The 15177-nt window shown below is 42.3% G+C and overlaps 1 protein-coding gene across 2 annotated transcripts in view; it reads right to left on the bottom strand.

Moving 5' to 3' along the window:
- LGR4 (leucine rich repeat containing G protein-coupled receptor 4) overlaps positions 1–15177 on the bottom strand; it is a 97047-nt gene that overhangs the window by 22344 nt on the left and 59526 nt on the right. For both annotated transcript variants that reach the window (XM_079929430.1, XM_079929431.1), the window contains exons 3-4: positions 4967–5038; positions 3667–3738 (exon numbers count right to left, since the gene is read on the bottom strand). In XM_079929430.1, the coding sequence (XP_079785556.1) occupies positions 3667–3738; positions 4967–5038 (144 nt within the window). The remainder of the gene's footprint in view (positions 1–3666; positions 3739–4966; positions 5039–15177) is intronic.

Here is a 15177-nt window from a genome sequence, read left to right as displayed (position 1 = left end):
CCTTTTTCTCTCTACTCCTCACTTACCAATAATGTAGACATTATAGTATTATATTCTGTTACCAGTTTCAAGTTCAAAATACTTAGATTCTGTTACGGTAGAAAACCTAGGAAATTTAGTCTTTGAAATCCTTTAATAGTCAATATAAGTGTGAACAACTATAAAGAAAAAAATTCTAGTGGATCAAATTCTGACATGTCATTTTAATATCCTGCTCAGGTAACGCTTTAGCCATTTTCAAGGCTTCGTGGAAGGTTGTTAGGTTAGCTTTTTATTAATATATACAATTTACTTTCAGATTTTATAGCCATCATCACCCATTTGCATCAAACCACTTCTGATCAATTTCAAGCCCTAATGAACTTTGCTCCTTCTGAGTACTATTTCAAAACCACAAGGAAATCTTTCATGTAATTCAGGTCTGAAGATCAGATTTGCAAACTGACTCAAGTGTTGATAACACTGTTTTACACCAGGACAGAATTTCAATTGTATCCAACTTGACCACTGCACCCACTATGCTAACAAACCCATGAACATTTCCTTCTTAAATAAAACAGGCCTGGCACATAGCTCCTTATATTTCTGATACATATAAAAAAATCCCAGTGCCTTTATTAAAAAAGTAGTTTGACTCCTCTCCTTACCCCTACCTCCCTCCCATCCCAATCTGGGAGATAATTTAAACAATGCACTGTACTCAGTGAGTGATGAGCACAGTATGCTTGTTTAAAACATTATTTTAGAGGAAGATACCTATGATTTTTGTGAAAATACTTTATTTTTTTTTAACTTTTTATTTTATATGGGAGTACAGTTGATTAACACTGTTGTGTTAGTTTCAGGTATACAGCAAAGTGATCCAGTTATACATATACATGTATCTATTCTTTTTCAAATTTTTTTCCCATCTAAATGATCAAAAATACCATGTGTACTTTAGAGTACTTATGGACCACAAGTTAGAAAAAAACCTATTTGTATGTTTTCTTGGTAATTTTTCTAATGTTCAAAGATTTTAGCCTTCTCTTTTTCAGCCTTCCAACAAGACAAAATGATTGAATATTTTGATCATTAAGTCTTGGGAAATAAGAACAATTCTGTATGAAGGTTTTGAAGGAAAACAAATTCTGAAGAAGCAAAAGAAAAAGAGAACTATTTAAAGTATCTAATGACTTCAGATCCAAGGGAGGTAAGATGGCTCCTTCTGTGTACATCCGTCCAAGGTTAGAAATGGTGCAGAGGCAGCGAAATCACCTTTCTTTAAAGGAACTCATTCCAATCTATTCCCTGAAATAGTCTCTGTGGAATCCCATTCAATTAGTGATGGCAGATAATGAATCCTTATGTTCCATAACTCGGCAGTTGGTGAAATGAGCTACTTAACAAGTATCTACCTTAAAATAAACTTACATTGAAACCAGAACTTAAATGGCCAATACCCCAGATACTCCTTTTTATGATAGTAGATACATTTTAAAGTTTAACCTTTACAGCATATGCTATGCTTTATTAGTACATATTTTCATTTTCATATTACTGCCCATTAACTACCAGATTATCTAATCTAAAATCAAAGGTAATCCATAATTTACAATTTCCAGTGATGTGCTTTTGGTGCAGTTATAAATGGTTTTATATCAGCGAGTGGAAGGGACAAGCCGGTCAGTCACTTTCACCTATGTCTTCTCTAGCTCATGTGCATCTCTACAAATGCTTACCTTTACAGTTATTTCCAAGGGCAATAAAAAAAAATTTATGGGACAGATTAGTACACAAATATGTGATGTGGTTATACCCTAATTTTATAATTAAAATTATAAACACCTAAGTGTGATAACTATTACAGTTTTTCATTCAGTGATTCTCAGAACTTCTGTATCCATGAGGATGATCTGGGGAAATTTTTTAAACTACAGCTTCTTGGACCCTACCTTTAAAGAGAGAGTATCATGACTCCTAGGATGTGGCCTAAGAATCTGCATTCTAACAATATCCCCCTAGTGATTTTGTTGAGGGCGGGCCAAGTGCCACACTTTGAGAAACTAGGCCCTAGTCCCACTGTATTTAGTGTTAGGACATGAACTGAGGCAATGCACATTTGTGTTCATCACTGTAGTAGAATAAGAAACTAATGAAATTGCTTGTTTTAAAGAATACTTTTTCATTACTTTCAGACTTTCATTACTTTCATTACTTTCATTACTTTGCCTAGTTAGGCAAATTGGGTAATCTAATAATCAAAAGAAAGAACAGATAAAACAGTCATCATTATTAATATTAATAAACAAATGTTTATTGAGCACTTACTACATGTCAGATACCATTAAAAGTGCTTTTCATGAATTAAAGTACATGGTAGGTAATAAGCAAACTACTGCACAGAGAATTTTAAATAACGTGCCCCAAACCAGCTAACAGATAACAAGTGGCAGAGTGGGGATGCAAAACCAGACAGGCCTGTTTCAGAATTCTAATTAATCTGAATTTATCTGAACTTCTTTTGAGAGCAATGTAAACATTCTGACAGATAAATATGCAAAGGGCTTCTCTTAATCTTGGCGAAAGATTACAATAACCACATGCTTCAGTTCAGTGCTTCTCAACCTTTTCTAAAACCGAGCCCCTGAAGACAGAGAAGCTGGATCTTCTAACCCAGGGATGGGGAGCCCTGACAACACTAGTCCACAACACGCAGTCTAGTCATGAACAAATATCTGTTTATTTAACATAAAAATGGTTGTTTCTTTAGAATCTTTGTGGGTTTGCATGGTTCCTGTGATACTACTGCTGCTTACCTGATCCCCCCACTCTAGGGGGAAGCGGGGTGTGCATAGCTAAACCATGGAGGCAATGACCCCCATTCTCCAGGTTCATATACATATTAATATATACATACGTTTATATGGGAAAGAATTCAAACAAGAATAAAGTGAAGTGCTATGCGAAAAAGCTTTTGAAAATAGTGGCTAAACATGGTAAAAACCAAGAGCTGAGATCTTTTTTGTAATTTAAGTATACTTGATTTACAATGTTGTGTTAGTTTCTGGTGTACAACAAAGTGATTCAGTTTTACATATATGTGTGTGTGTGTGTGTGTGTGTGTGTGTGTGTGTGTGTATCATATTCTTTTCCATTATAGTTATTATAGGATACTGAACATAGTTCCCTGTGCTATACAGTAGGACCTTGCTGTTCAAGAGCTAAAATTTTGAACATTCCACATCAAACCAAACTTTCCTCAAAAAAAAACCTGAGAAAAAGACAGCACAGGCGATTAAGTCACCATCCCTGATGACTGCTCAACATCCACAGATGAGGGTCCATAACTAATTTGCTCTGATGATCATTACCACCTGAAACAGCAACCTCTCTGGCTGTTTCTTGAGCGTCATGGCACAAGACTCTGGAACTCCTGTACACACATAACTCTGATTCCAAAGAGGGTGTAATCGCCTGCTACATGCAAGCTTGTAGCTTTCTCCCAGCCTTTGAGACAGAATATTCCAATGGACATTTCAGTAACAGCAACTAGCCATCCCCATTTTTATCCCAGATGAAAGGATACATGTCTTCTTTCCCTAGGATTCCAGTTCTTTACCTATGTAGTAGCCAGAGTGTTCTCCTAATGATTCAAGAATGCAGCAAACCAAAAAAGTTACTTACAAAGACTGCAGAGCACTCAGTCCTCGAATGGCTTCACTGGGTACTGTTTTCAACTGGTTGTTCTGGAGAGTTCTGGAAGGAAATTTTGGGTTAGTGAATAAGAAGCAATTATGACCATTTTTTCTTAGAAGAATTTAGAACAATTTCTTTCCAAAAACATCTTTCCAATCGCAAAAAAAAGGATCAGGAGTCGAGGTGGAAAGCACCCAAGATAAGAGAGTTGCCAGAGAGCAAGAGGCATTTGTCGTAAAGCCAGAAATGAAACCTAGGCCTCTGTCCCAAGCCATCTCCTAACACAGACCTGCTGGGTCATCCAGGATTGTTTCATTCTCAGGAATTAAGGCACCCTAATTAATATTCATCACCCAAGGTACCATTAGTGTTAACTGGGAGGTATAGCAAGCAAACCCACTAGAATCCCTAATGCCTTTTCAAATTGAAATAAGGCACAGCCCAGAAACGTGCACATTAGAGAAAGACAATTTTATCAAGAGGACAGCAGACCCTGAGCTCTTTCAGTGGCCATGTCCCCAGTGAATGCAGGGCCAGGGCAGAAATAAGCTTTAATTATCTAATAGTCTCCGACCTGGAGAATGGAGATACAGATCAGTAATGAACATGAAGTCTTTACTAGTTTTTGCCTAATGTCCTTCCTGGTCATATTAATAAAATGACTGCCTGACAAGAATCATCACCACAGAATGGAATGGAAAAGGGCCCGTCTAACTCACTGAACCAGAGAGGTCTAGTGACTTACAGATGGTCACCCAGCGGGGCAGTGGCAAGGTGGGGCCGGCAGTCAGTTTACCGGCTCCCCAATCTGCCAGTTCCTGACCGCTGCCAGGAATTTATTTCTTGATCTCTCGCAGGCTATGTAAATGATAGGCATCTCAATTCCCTTTAGCTCTAAAATGATTTTACATCTGGAGCTCTTGTAAGCCATTTTCCCTTTAGGGTCAGTTCATGCAAAGTTCTTATAGCTATAAATGAAGTAGAAACAAAACCTTACCAGTGAAGCTTAAATATGATTTTGATTCAATGCATTAGCCACACAAAAAGCCTAACATTCAACTGTAATGCACCAGAGGTCAGAGTGCCTGTTATTTCGACGTTAACTTTAGTTATCTAGACCCAAGGTTGCCTAAATCAGCCTCTAGCCTCCCACACTACCCATTGGCCACTCCTTAAATCTTTTAATCCTGAACTAAAAGAAACTGTGCTTAATCTAGCTCCGAGCATGTTGACTACGCAGAAAGAAAATACACAGCCAGCTGTGAAACTCTAAAATTGCATTACTTACAGAACTTTGAGTTCTTTCAACCCCGACAAGGCCTTTGGGTGGATAAAAGAAAGGTCGTTGCCAGCCAGTCGTCTAGGAGAAAAAAAAAAGTAGCAAGAGAAAAATAGTAATTCAGACTCTTAAAATTCATAACTCACAATGACCCAGTCTGCTATTGAAGCTCTACATTAAACATCTCTCTAGTCTATCCGACATTAAACATGGACTTAAACCTCTGCTAAAGCAATCCCAAAGTTCTTCCAATGAGATAAATGCCTCTAGAATTTTTTTTTTTAACTTCAATACAATAATTTAAACAGGCACATTTTTATTCTGGTGAGGTCAAGCAAGCCAAAACATATTGGACCAAATTAAGTTTGCTATTCATGGTCACTCTCTGCCGCTTGCGGTGTTTTCCAAGTGCCTCATAAATACAGAGCACTGGGCAGCAGGCAGGAGTTTTATACAGATCAGAGCACACCAGTCTGTCAAGGAGGAATGAATGCCTTCGGGAGACAAGGAGAGCCTGTTATCTCTCCATAACCAAGGGCAGCATATTCCGTGCAAAAGAGAGGCAAAAAGTGAAAGTCACTGTAAGCATAACTTCCCAAACAAAGGCATGTCTTTTTTTTAAAGATAAATGTTTTCCTAGAGAAATTTCAAAGTGACAAATTTAAGTGCGAGTAAGAGTGGAGTAAGAAAAGGATAAGAAGTCCTTGGGCCCTTTTGTAAGAAAGGAGCACGCAATTCATTCTGAGCCCCACTTTTTCTCCCGTTTTCCCAAACACTCAGACATGGGAGGAAAAGTTGGACAGAGAACTTTAGGGAGAAGAAGCAGGAAGCAGGACAGCAACTCGTATGAGTGACTTGTAAACAGGTGAACTGGAGGCAGGTTTTCAAGTACAGTTGACCCTTGAATAACAGCGGGTTTGAGCGGCACGGGTTCACATCCACGCAGATCTTTTCCAATAGTAAATACTACTGTGCCACACAGTCCAAGGTTGGCGGAATCCGTGGATGTGGAAGAACCTTGGATAAGGGGTGGGAGTGGGGGTGATGATAAATTATCAGTGGATTAACCCCCATGTTATTCAAGGGTCAACTGTATTGACTTAAAAATGATAGTTGCGTGCCCCGATGATTAAACATAGGACTGTTCCAGCTTCCTGGTTCCATCAGGGGAACTCTCCCAAGCAATGAGATTCTGTATGCATGATTTCTTTTTAAATGCTTTCTCCCCATCATGTCTTAGGATCATAGTCATCAAGTCATATTAATTCCTCCTCGAAAGAGTCTAATTTCCATTGTCCTTTCTCTTCTTTCTGTAAGCACCCTGCCCTCCTGAGCCTTATTCAGCAATTCATTCATTCACTAAAAAGTTTCATTCACTGATTAACAAACATGAGCACCTATTCAGCTCCAGGCAGAGGAACATCCTCTCCTTAGGCTTCAAGTCCCCCCACTTCAATCTGTTCTTCTTAGACACCCTGATTTTAGGGACATAAGGAGGGCTCCTTTACCCTTCCTAAAACTTGAAGTCACAGAGATCTGAAACTCTATTTTTTAGATGCATTATTTTCTCTTGAAGTTTTTGTCCCAGTTAAAATGCAAATAGCCCTGGAAAGGATAATACTTGATCCTTACTAACTAAGCATTAACACAGAAATGTGTACTGAAGATGTGTGTGTGTGTTGCAGGGAATGGGAAAGTGAAAGAGGACTCAGAAACCAAGAGTGAGTGTGTAGAATTATTTCTTCAATTGCAAGGACAACCAGGCGGGATTCTCAGGCAACACTACAGGTTTAACACAGGGTTCATGCCCCTAAACTAAATTCTCCCTAGAAAGCCCTCTCACCGTGCACGACTTTGTTTCTCACAAGGCACCCTAGCACCTGAGCTCTAAACTGCGTGCCCTTCAAGGGCATCCCTCAACCCAGGCTCACAACAGCTTACTCTACATCATCAGCCTCACGGCCTTTCACCTCATGGGGTCCACCATATGTAAAATGAGGGACCGCAGAAGATGGTGTTAAGACTTTTCAACACTCCTCCTCAGCAAATCCTCTGGGCTCTAGACTAGCCAGCTTGACCACTATGTCTTTAAATGCTTCACCTCACAACCTCATCTTCACCCCTTAAATCCCCGACTCCAGTGTGACTTCCCTAGAAAATGTCAGTTCTTACCAACATGCCTTACGTGTGGATTCTTGGAAGGCATAACTAAACAGGCTACCTTCTACTGGCTGTTTCTAGCACATTAGTTTTATAGGCCAAGTACAAAAGCTTCCAAGAACAGAGTGTGCATCTCACAATTCTGTCACCACCTACCAGTGTGTCAACCCATTAGTCAGAAACTGCATTCTCAGCATTTCCTCCTTGAAAACAGATAGCATCCTATAGTCTACCTTAGTGCAGGCTTAGTACAAGGCCTCTCAAGGGGATTTCTACACCCCAGACTCACTAATTACATTCAACTGATAATGCTCATAGCTGTAATGCAGTGTTTAAAACGTCACATTTTAGGGCTTCCCTGGTGGCGCGGTGGTTGCGAGTCCGCCTGCCGATGCAGGGGACACGGGTTCATGCCCCGGTCTGGGAAGATCCCACATGCCGCGGAGCGGCTGGGCCAGTGAGCCATGGCCGCTGAGCCTGCGCGTCCGGAGCCTGTGCTCCGCAACGGGAGAGGCCACAACAGTGAGAGGCCCGTGTACCGCAAAAAAACAAAACAAAAAAGGTCACATTTTATAAGATCAAATTGGACCATAAGGACTAGAAGGAACAATAGCCTCCTTCCCCCCAGGGCAGCAAGTAGTCACGTGACTCTGTTGTTATCTGAAAGACCAGCCTTAAGAAGCTCAAGTCCACCAAAAAATGAACACTGTAAACAGACCAAGGGTGTCATAGTATTCTTGTGCTTTCCTCTCTTACTTTTGAATGTCCCCCTATCTATGGGCTTTCCTGAGGAGTTCAGTCTATTGTACTAGGGCTCATGAAAAGAGGATTTTACAAGGTGACAAAGGCAGTGGCACAGCACAGAACACCTGATTACCTTTACTTGTCAACAGAAAACAGTGTTGAGCCACATGAGCCAAAACATTTACTCCCTTTTCCCAATGATCTGCCTCTTGATAAGCCTGGGAAAACTAAAGGAGCCTGACTTCCAAAAGCATCCTTTCTTTCTACACTACTTACAGTTCAGAGAAATGACCAAATGGGCTGTGCACGTGACTTATCCTGCACTCCAGGCCTGCTCTCCGGAGAAGCCTACAGGGCTAGGATTCGGGCGGGGGCGGTGATAATGCTGAGCGAGGTGGGGCTCACACCACTCTGATTACTTCGTTCCTTAGGAGAGTAAACAGATCAGGTGGAGCCTTCAGGAATGCATCTACCCATGTTTACCTAGCTCCTGGGTTAATGAATAATAAACACGGCAGCCCCGTAAAGCCTCTGCAGCTTCAGCAACTGCACCCTCCCAAGCCTCTTTACATTTTGCTGATTTTATGACCCAGTACTTCTTATGGTAGACCCTGGGGATGCTTCATGTCCAAAAACTCAGATCCAGGAGAGAGCAAAGTGAATAAAGAACAGGGTTAGGGACAAAGTCCCAAAATCTCTGGGAGAAAAAAACCTACCATGTCATGTGCCCAGAGCAGTTGCAGGCGCTGAGCTAGGTGGTTTACATTCTTTCCTTTTAATCATCTCCTGACAGAGTCCCTGAGAGGTTAGGTGACTTGGCAGAAGTCACACAGCAGGTAAGCGGGGGAGCCAGCATTCCAGTTCTCGCCTGACTGGCTCCAGTGATTATCCGCGTCCTTCTGCAACTCGATGCCTCTGGTGTGTCACCAAGAGGCTGGGAAATAATTCCCAGAAGGTGAAACAAAGGGGACCTGGGCAAGTTAATAGCCTGGTTTGAGGAGCAACAGCTCTCACCCAGCAGACCAGTGCTCACAGCAGGGACTACGGCATTAGGAGCGCCGAACTGCAATTATGGAGGAATTTCCCCACAGCCAAAGATGACCAACGGGAAACGGGGGAAGATGGGATCCCTGGGTGGCTAAGGGTGGCAGGTGGCATGCCCTAAACTCACTCTGACTCTATTTAGGGTACAGAACAGTCTCCACTGTGCTTTTTTAGCAACTCTCAAAGAAAAAGAGATGGCTGATCCCGAGGAAGAACTTGTCCCCCATGGCCCTCTACTAGCAAAGGGCAGCTCCTCCCCAGTCTAGGCCTGCCATTTGTATGCGCTACACCCAACAGTTTTCTCAGCGTCTCACTTCATGAAGACCTACTGGCTGGCTCCAGAAAACTCTTTTAATGTGGTAAATAATGATATTTATATCTTTTACTATTCTTCCAATGACTGTGAAGCCCTAAAGAAAAAACTCATCAGGGTGAGAACAGAAGAGTGAAAAGTGGTACCATGTTCTGCCTGCTAAAGGGGGGCGGTCCCCCGCATCACTGCCTACCCTTCTGCGTCCCGTAGCTCTTCAGTCTCCAAAGCCCACAGGCAACCTCATGCAAAGTCTCCATCCATCCACTCTTTTACTCCTCCTCCTGCCACCTAAGTCTAGACCCTCATTTTCTTCTTCTTGGATTCTTGCCATGAACCTCCACAAGACTCCTGCCTCAAACCACTTCATTATAATACTGTGAGATCTAAATCTTAAAACGCACAACTCTGAGCATTTTCCCAAAGGCTTTTTTTCCCACTGAATTAGCTAGACCTTCAGGATGATCCTCTCCCCTTTTCACCTTATTCCCGAATGTTCCTTGTGTCCTACGTTTTAGGACACCCTGCTTTCCCACCTCGGACTCTTTGCTCACTCATGGCACTGCCTTCGTCTGAAATACCTCCACTCCAGTCTCTGCCAGCTGAAACCTTATTCATCATTATTGCAAGCTGGATGCTACCAACAGTGTGGAACTATTAGGATATACCCTTTCTTGGATTCCACAGGTTATCTTAGACGCAGCTCTCTTGTCGGGTGCATCTTATTTTGCCTCTGGTTACTATGAACTTGTTGCAACTCCTTCATCTGTATTACAGGTGCCTTATGGGCAGTGACTAGGTCATATTCATTTTGGATCCTCTTGTGTGGGACCTTAGATGAAACAGACACTCAGTATTTGCTGTAATGCCTCAACTAAACCCCAGTATAAGACTCTGGATTCAAAAAAGGTAACACTGCTATTTAAGGTGTGGGGAAAGCTGACTTCGCTTTTCTGCATGTTTTCTCCTCTTGTTTCATTGCTACTCCCCCACTCCCCTCTGCTCTCCTAACGGGACAGAACTACTTGGGCTTGATTTGAAAGTGCAATGGCAACAATTTTCTCTCTTAACCTGTTCTGGTAGTATATTTTCTTAAGGAAGTGGGATGGACCTTGAACATGAGAACACCAGTCTCCCGGGTCAACAGTGTTATCTCAACACACGCTTGGTCGTGCACACAATCGTACAGAATTAAAACAAGTCTAGCAGGACTTCAAATGGGGACACAGTCTATCTCAAGGCAACTCCTATTTATTCTGCTTGTTAAAACAGTCCCAGAAGCAGAGATGGAGAGGGAAGAGACAGAGAAAGGGTGGAGGAAAGGGAAACTGATCCATTAGCCTCACGCTCCCTTCGGATTTGGAACCATTCCAGGAAACAGGATACAAGTGGCTCAGCGTATATGTCTTTATGAGTCTGTTTTGTGTGCATTTTTATTCATAAGGACCATGGATATACATTAGGGGCTCCTTTTAGGGGAAGCTAGAGTTTTCAATTATATCCTCGATTCTTAGTGCATATGCTACATGATATTTTCTATCTGCCACGCCTCCCAGAAGAAGGAAAGCAGGAACAGCGCTGGTTAAATGGACACTGGTCCATGGTCACCTGTGCCAGAGGGTTCATACCTTCGTGAGATGCACTGAATAGACTGGGATTTCTTCATCTGGGAAGCAATTTAAAGCAACAAGGGAGGCGAGTGTGAAACAGAGAGTATGCCAATTGGTGTTATGTCTCTGAGAAGTGCCTGGATTTAGGTTTCTTCTGGTCTATGACAGAAATGTCCCCGTAGCCATTTGGCTGGAATTCCAGCCAAGAATCAGTGGGGTAAGGACTATACTGTCCACACTGACTAGACACACGGGCTGGCTGAGGGGAGGGCGGAGGAGGGGTCAGAAGCTTCCAGCAGCTGTCGTGAGGAGTGAGCAGAGGGAGGCAAAGCAACTGCAGCAGGAAGGCCCAGGCCCCAGCACGCGCTGCACTCCAACAACGGAGAGATGTGCTTGTGGCAATCTCTCTGTCCCCTGGTGGAGTGGACCTGGACCCTAGGTGACAGAGCCACAGCCTCCCAGCCGCTCACATGCCCACCGCCACTTTGCAGAGGTGGTTACCAGGTGGCCTGGCCTTGTGGCAAGTCCTGCCAGAAGAACGGCTGTGAGCACCACCCTTCCCTTCTGGGCCCCGTATATCTACCCCTTGGCTACGGCTTCTCACCTCTCTCACCATTTCTTTCCACACCTACGTGTCCCCACCCCCAAGAGATCCTCATTCCACGCCACGCATACGACCTCTCACAGATGGGACCCACACATATCCGGGCCGCCCCTCCTGCGATGCCGTTAAATTCTCTCGAGGGGGTGCACCAGCACGGTGCCACGCTCTGTGCCAAGTTCCACAGACGCAACCACGAGCCCTGACTCTGCCTTCAGAGATGGCGCGTCCAGTTCAAACCTGATCTGGGCCAGGAAGGCCACCCACGGGAAAGCATCCAACAGGAGATGAGTGACGCTCTCCTATTAAATACAATCTGACATCAGCAGGACCCAAAATGTTTGCAACAGTTTTAAAAGTAAAATTTAAAAAAACTTATAATGTGTACCTCTAATAAGTCCTTAATCATCTATTTATATCTTCTTTTTTTTTTTAGATGCTGGGGGTAGGAGTTTATTAATTTATTAATTTAATTTTGGCTGTGTTGGGTCTTCGTTTCTGTGCGAGGGCTTTCTCTAGTTGTGGCAAGCGGGGGCCACTCTTCATCGCCACGCGCGGGCCTCTCACTATCGCGGCCTCGCGGCCTCTCCAGTTGCGGAGCACAGGCTCCAGACGCGCAGGCTCAGTAACTGTGGCTCATGGGCCTAGTTGCTCCGCGGCATGTGGGACCTTCCCAGACCAGGGCTCGAACCCATGTCTCCTGCACTGGCAGGCAGATTCTCAACCACTGCGCCACCAGGGAAGCCCCTACTTATTTATATCTTAAGGCCCTACTAGGGGCTCAGAACTCTGCTGGATCCTGTGAAAAATTAAGAATTCAAGAAGTGTACTGTTCCCATTTAGGGATATTTGGTATCAGTACATCTTAACAAAAACTAACATTTGGGTAACAGTTTTCATTGTCATTACCCCACCATGTTGCAGTGGGCCTGCTCCTGTTATTTTTTTTTTAAACAGATGAGGAAAGTGAGCCTCTGTTTCCTCTGTGCCTTGTCTAAGATCCTACAGCATAGCTAAAGAATGTAAATTTTAGAAATAAAATAAGGTAATCAAAACAAAATAATGGAAACTCTAGAGACAAAACCACGTTGTTTTGTGACTGACTTTCAAAGGACCAAAGGATGTGGCTGTTTTCTTGGTAATACGGAGGGCCAACAACTGACTAGCATCCTTGACAGGTCTCCTTGGACATTCTTCCCACCAAGGTTAAATAAACTTCATCTGCCACAGTGGAGCAGAGAGTCCTGAATCAACTAACAATGTTTTACCCTATTTCTTCACATACCAGGGAAGAGTTTTATACTTTCATATAACTTTGGAAGAATATGTAAAAATTAAATATATTTTTTGAACATGCATGTATTAAGAACCCTTATTATTCCCAAGGTTTTTTAATGTAGTCTTCCTTCACAGAGAAGGGGAAAATTATTTCATATATATATTACATAGTTCTGTCTAAATGCACAAAAATGAAAGCAGTAATGCTTAACAAAAAATAAGCTTGTCTGGGCTTCCCTGGTGGCGCAGTGGTTGAGAGTCCGCCTACCGGTGCAGGGGACGCGGGTTCGTGCCCCGGTCCGGGGGGATCCCACGTGCCGCGGAGCAGCTGGGCCCATGGGCCATGGCTGCTGAGCCTGCACGTCCGGAGCCTGTGCTCCGCAACGGGAGAGGCCACAACGGTGAGAGGCCCATGTACCACAAAAAATAAATAAATAAAAAAATAAAAATAAGCTTGTCCTTGCTAAAACTCAGTCTACAGGCCATCTAGAACTAGTCCACATACTAAAAGAGCTTTATTCAATTCAAAGAAACTTAAGTTCCACTGGCACCCGACTGCCCTTTTGTGTCTCTCACTTCCTCTTATAGTAAGTAACCCACAGAAGACTTTAATTTATAGGCAAATCAATAAAAACCCTGGCAATAGTTACATTTCCTGAGCAAAGTTTATCCTGACAACCTAGTCATTTATCTTCTGGCACTAAACACATGTAATATCTAGCCATATGAGGAAATATGTTACAGCTGAAAAAAAAAATTACAGCTAACATCAACCAACAAATATTGACCTTCTACTACAAGTCAAACACCATAGGTATGGCAAAGTTAAGTACTGAGTTTTCCCAAAACATTTCTCCTTTCTTTTCTTTTAAATAAGGATAATTCATTAAACATAAGACGTCAATGGAATTTAGTTTTTATATAGGCTGATAATAAACTCAAAATAAGAGGAGATCCTTTGTCTTAACCCTTCCCTCAATTTCAAATTCAAAAATGTGGTCACTGTCACCAAAGGTCATGCAGGAGGTGTGTGACAATAAGTGCTGCGCTTAGAGGAAAGTCCATGGAGTTGAATAGACAGGTGCGCACTGATACGCTTAGAGCACAAAATAACAAGACACTCAATCCAGCACTAAATGGTGAGGGGCAGAGAAAGCACAAGAGGAATTTGGATAAGGACCAGGGAAGGCTTCTTATGGCAGAAAGGGCTCAAAACAGACTGAATAAAAATGGGTAAGATGTGAATTGGATAGAGAGGAACTATGGTACATACTGTTGGTTGCCTACCATATACCCACTCAAGCCTTCCTGGAACAGCCTGGGTTTATTCAAATATGACTTATCTCCATGAGTAAATTCTGATTGGTCTTAACCAATTATGCTGAGAAAAGAAATTACATACATATACTAAGAGAAAAGTCGGGAAGTATAAACAACAAAATATTAACCGTGGGTATTGCTCAGTGTAAGATAATAGGTGATTATTTTTCCTCCCTTCTCCTTATCTTTCTATGCATCTAGACTTTAAAAATTGAGTATGCGTTGATTTTAGGATCATTTCCTTACAAAGGCAAGTGCATCAATGAAACAAATATTTCTAGCAGCTCTAACATAATCTTTGATGTACACATAAATTCCAGCAGGGGAAAATGATGAACAAATTCTGAGTTAAAATTCTACGAAAGCATAAAAAAATTGTGTTAAATAAGCATGACTTGACTAAGAGTGGACAATACATGAAAGAAATGACTTAGCCTATTTCCTTACTGGAAAATTCAATCATGCCAGTAGAATATTAAAGACATTTTCACTTACTTGTAGTTAGTACTACCTTTAGTCAAAGAACAAATAATTAGCTTTGATTAAAATAGGTAAATGAGCCAGCAAACTGTGGTTTCATTAGCCTCGCTACACTTTCTGAATCCCAGGTGAAACACTTTAACAACGAACTGTTGATTCTCCTGTTTGATTTCCCCTAGTTGCTTATGAAACACTAACTTATCAAACCCCAATTCTGAGTATATCACATGTTTCACTGCCTCTACTTCTAAGCTGCTAAGCACTATAGGACAAAGTTACAGAGCCTGTTGGTTCCACTGTAAATTTATATTATCTAGGCTTTAACCTTCCTATTCTTCAGTGATCCTTTGTTCATTTCAGGTTGACCCAAGTAAACAAACATTTCTTACAGCTGTCTACTCACTAGGTTCCAGTAAGCCGTGATAACTATAGTTTCTTTCTCTCAGGCGTGTCTTCCTTCCCCCTTCTGCTTCGTCTGGGGGACTTCTTCTCTACTCCAGGCGGTCCTAGTGAGGATGAGCCCAGGACCCAGGATGGACCATACCAACCCAAATAGAAGAGAGTGACTGGTTCAAGGACAGGCACATGAAGCCAGCCTGGCCAATGAAAGTTCTCCTAGGACTTTTCTGCTGAAAGCAGCGAGGAAGACTTTAGATATTCATCTTGGATCTCA

This window comes from Stenella coeruleoalba (assembly GCF_951394435.1).
Source record: "Stenella coeruleoalba genome assembly, chromosome: 8".
In the NCBI taxonomy this organism is placed as follows: Eukaryota; Metazoa; Chordata; class Mammalia; order Artiodactyla; family Delphinidae; genus Stenella; species Stenella coeruleoalba.
The sequence above is the reverse complement of the archived record's forward strand: the minus strand, read 5'-3'. Positions and strand labels throughout refer to the sequence as shown.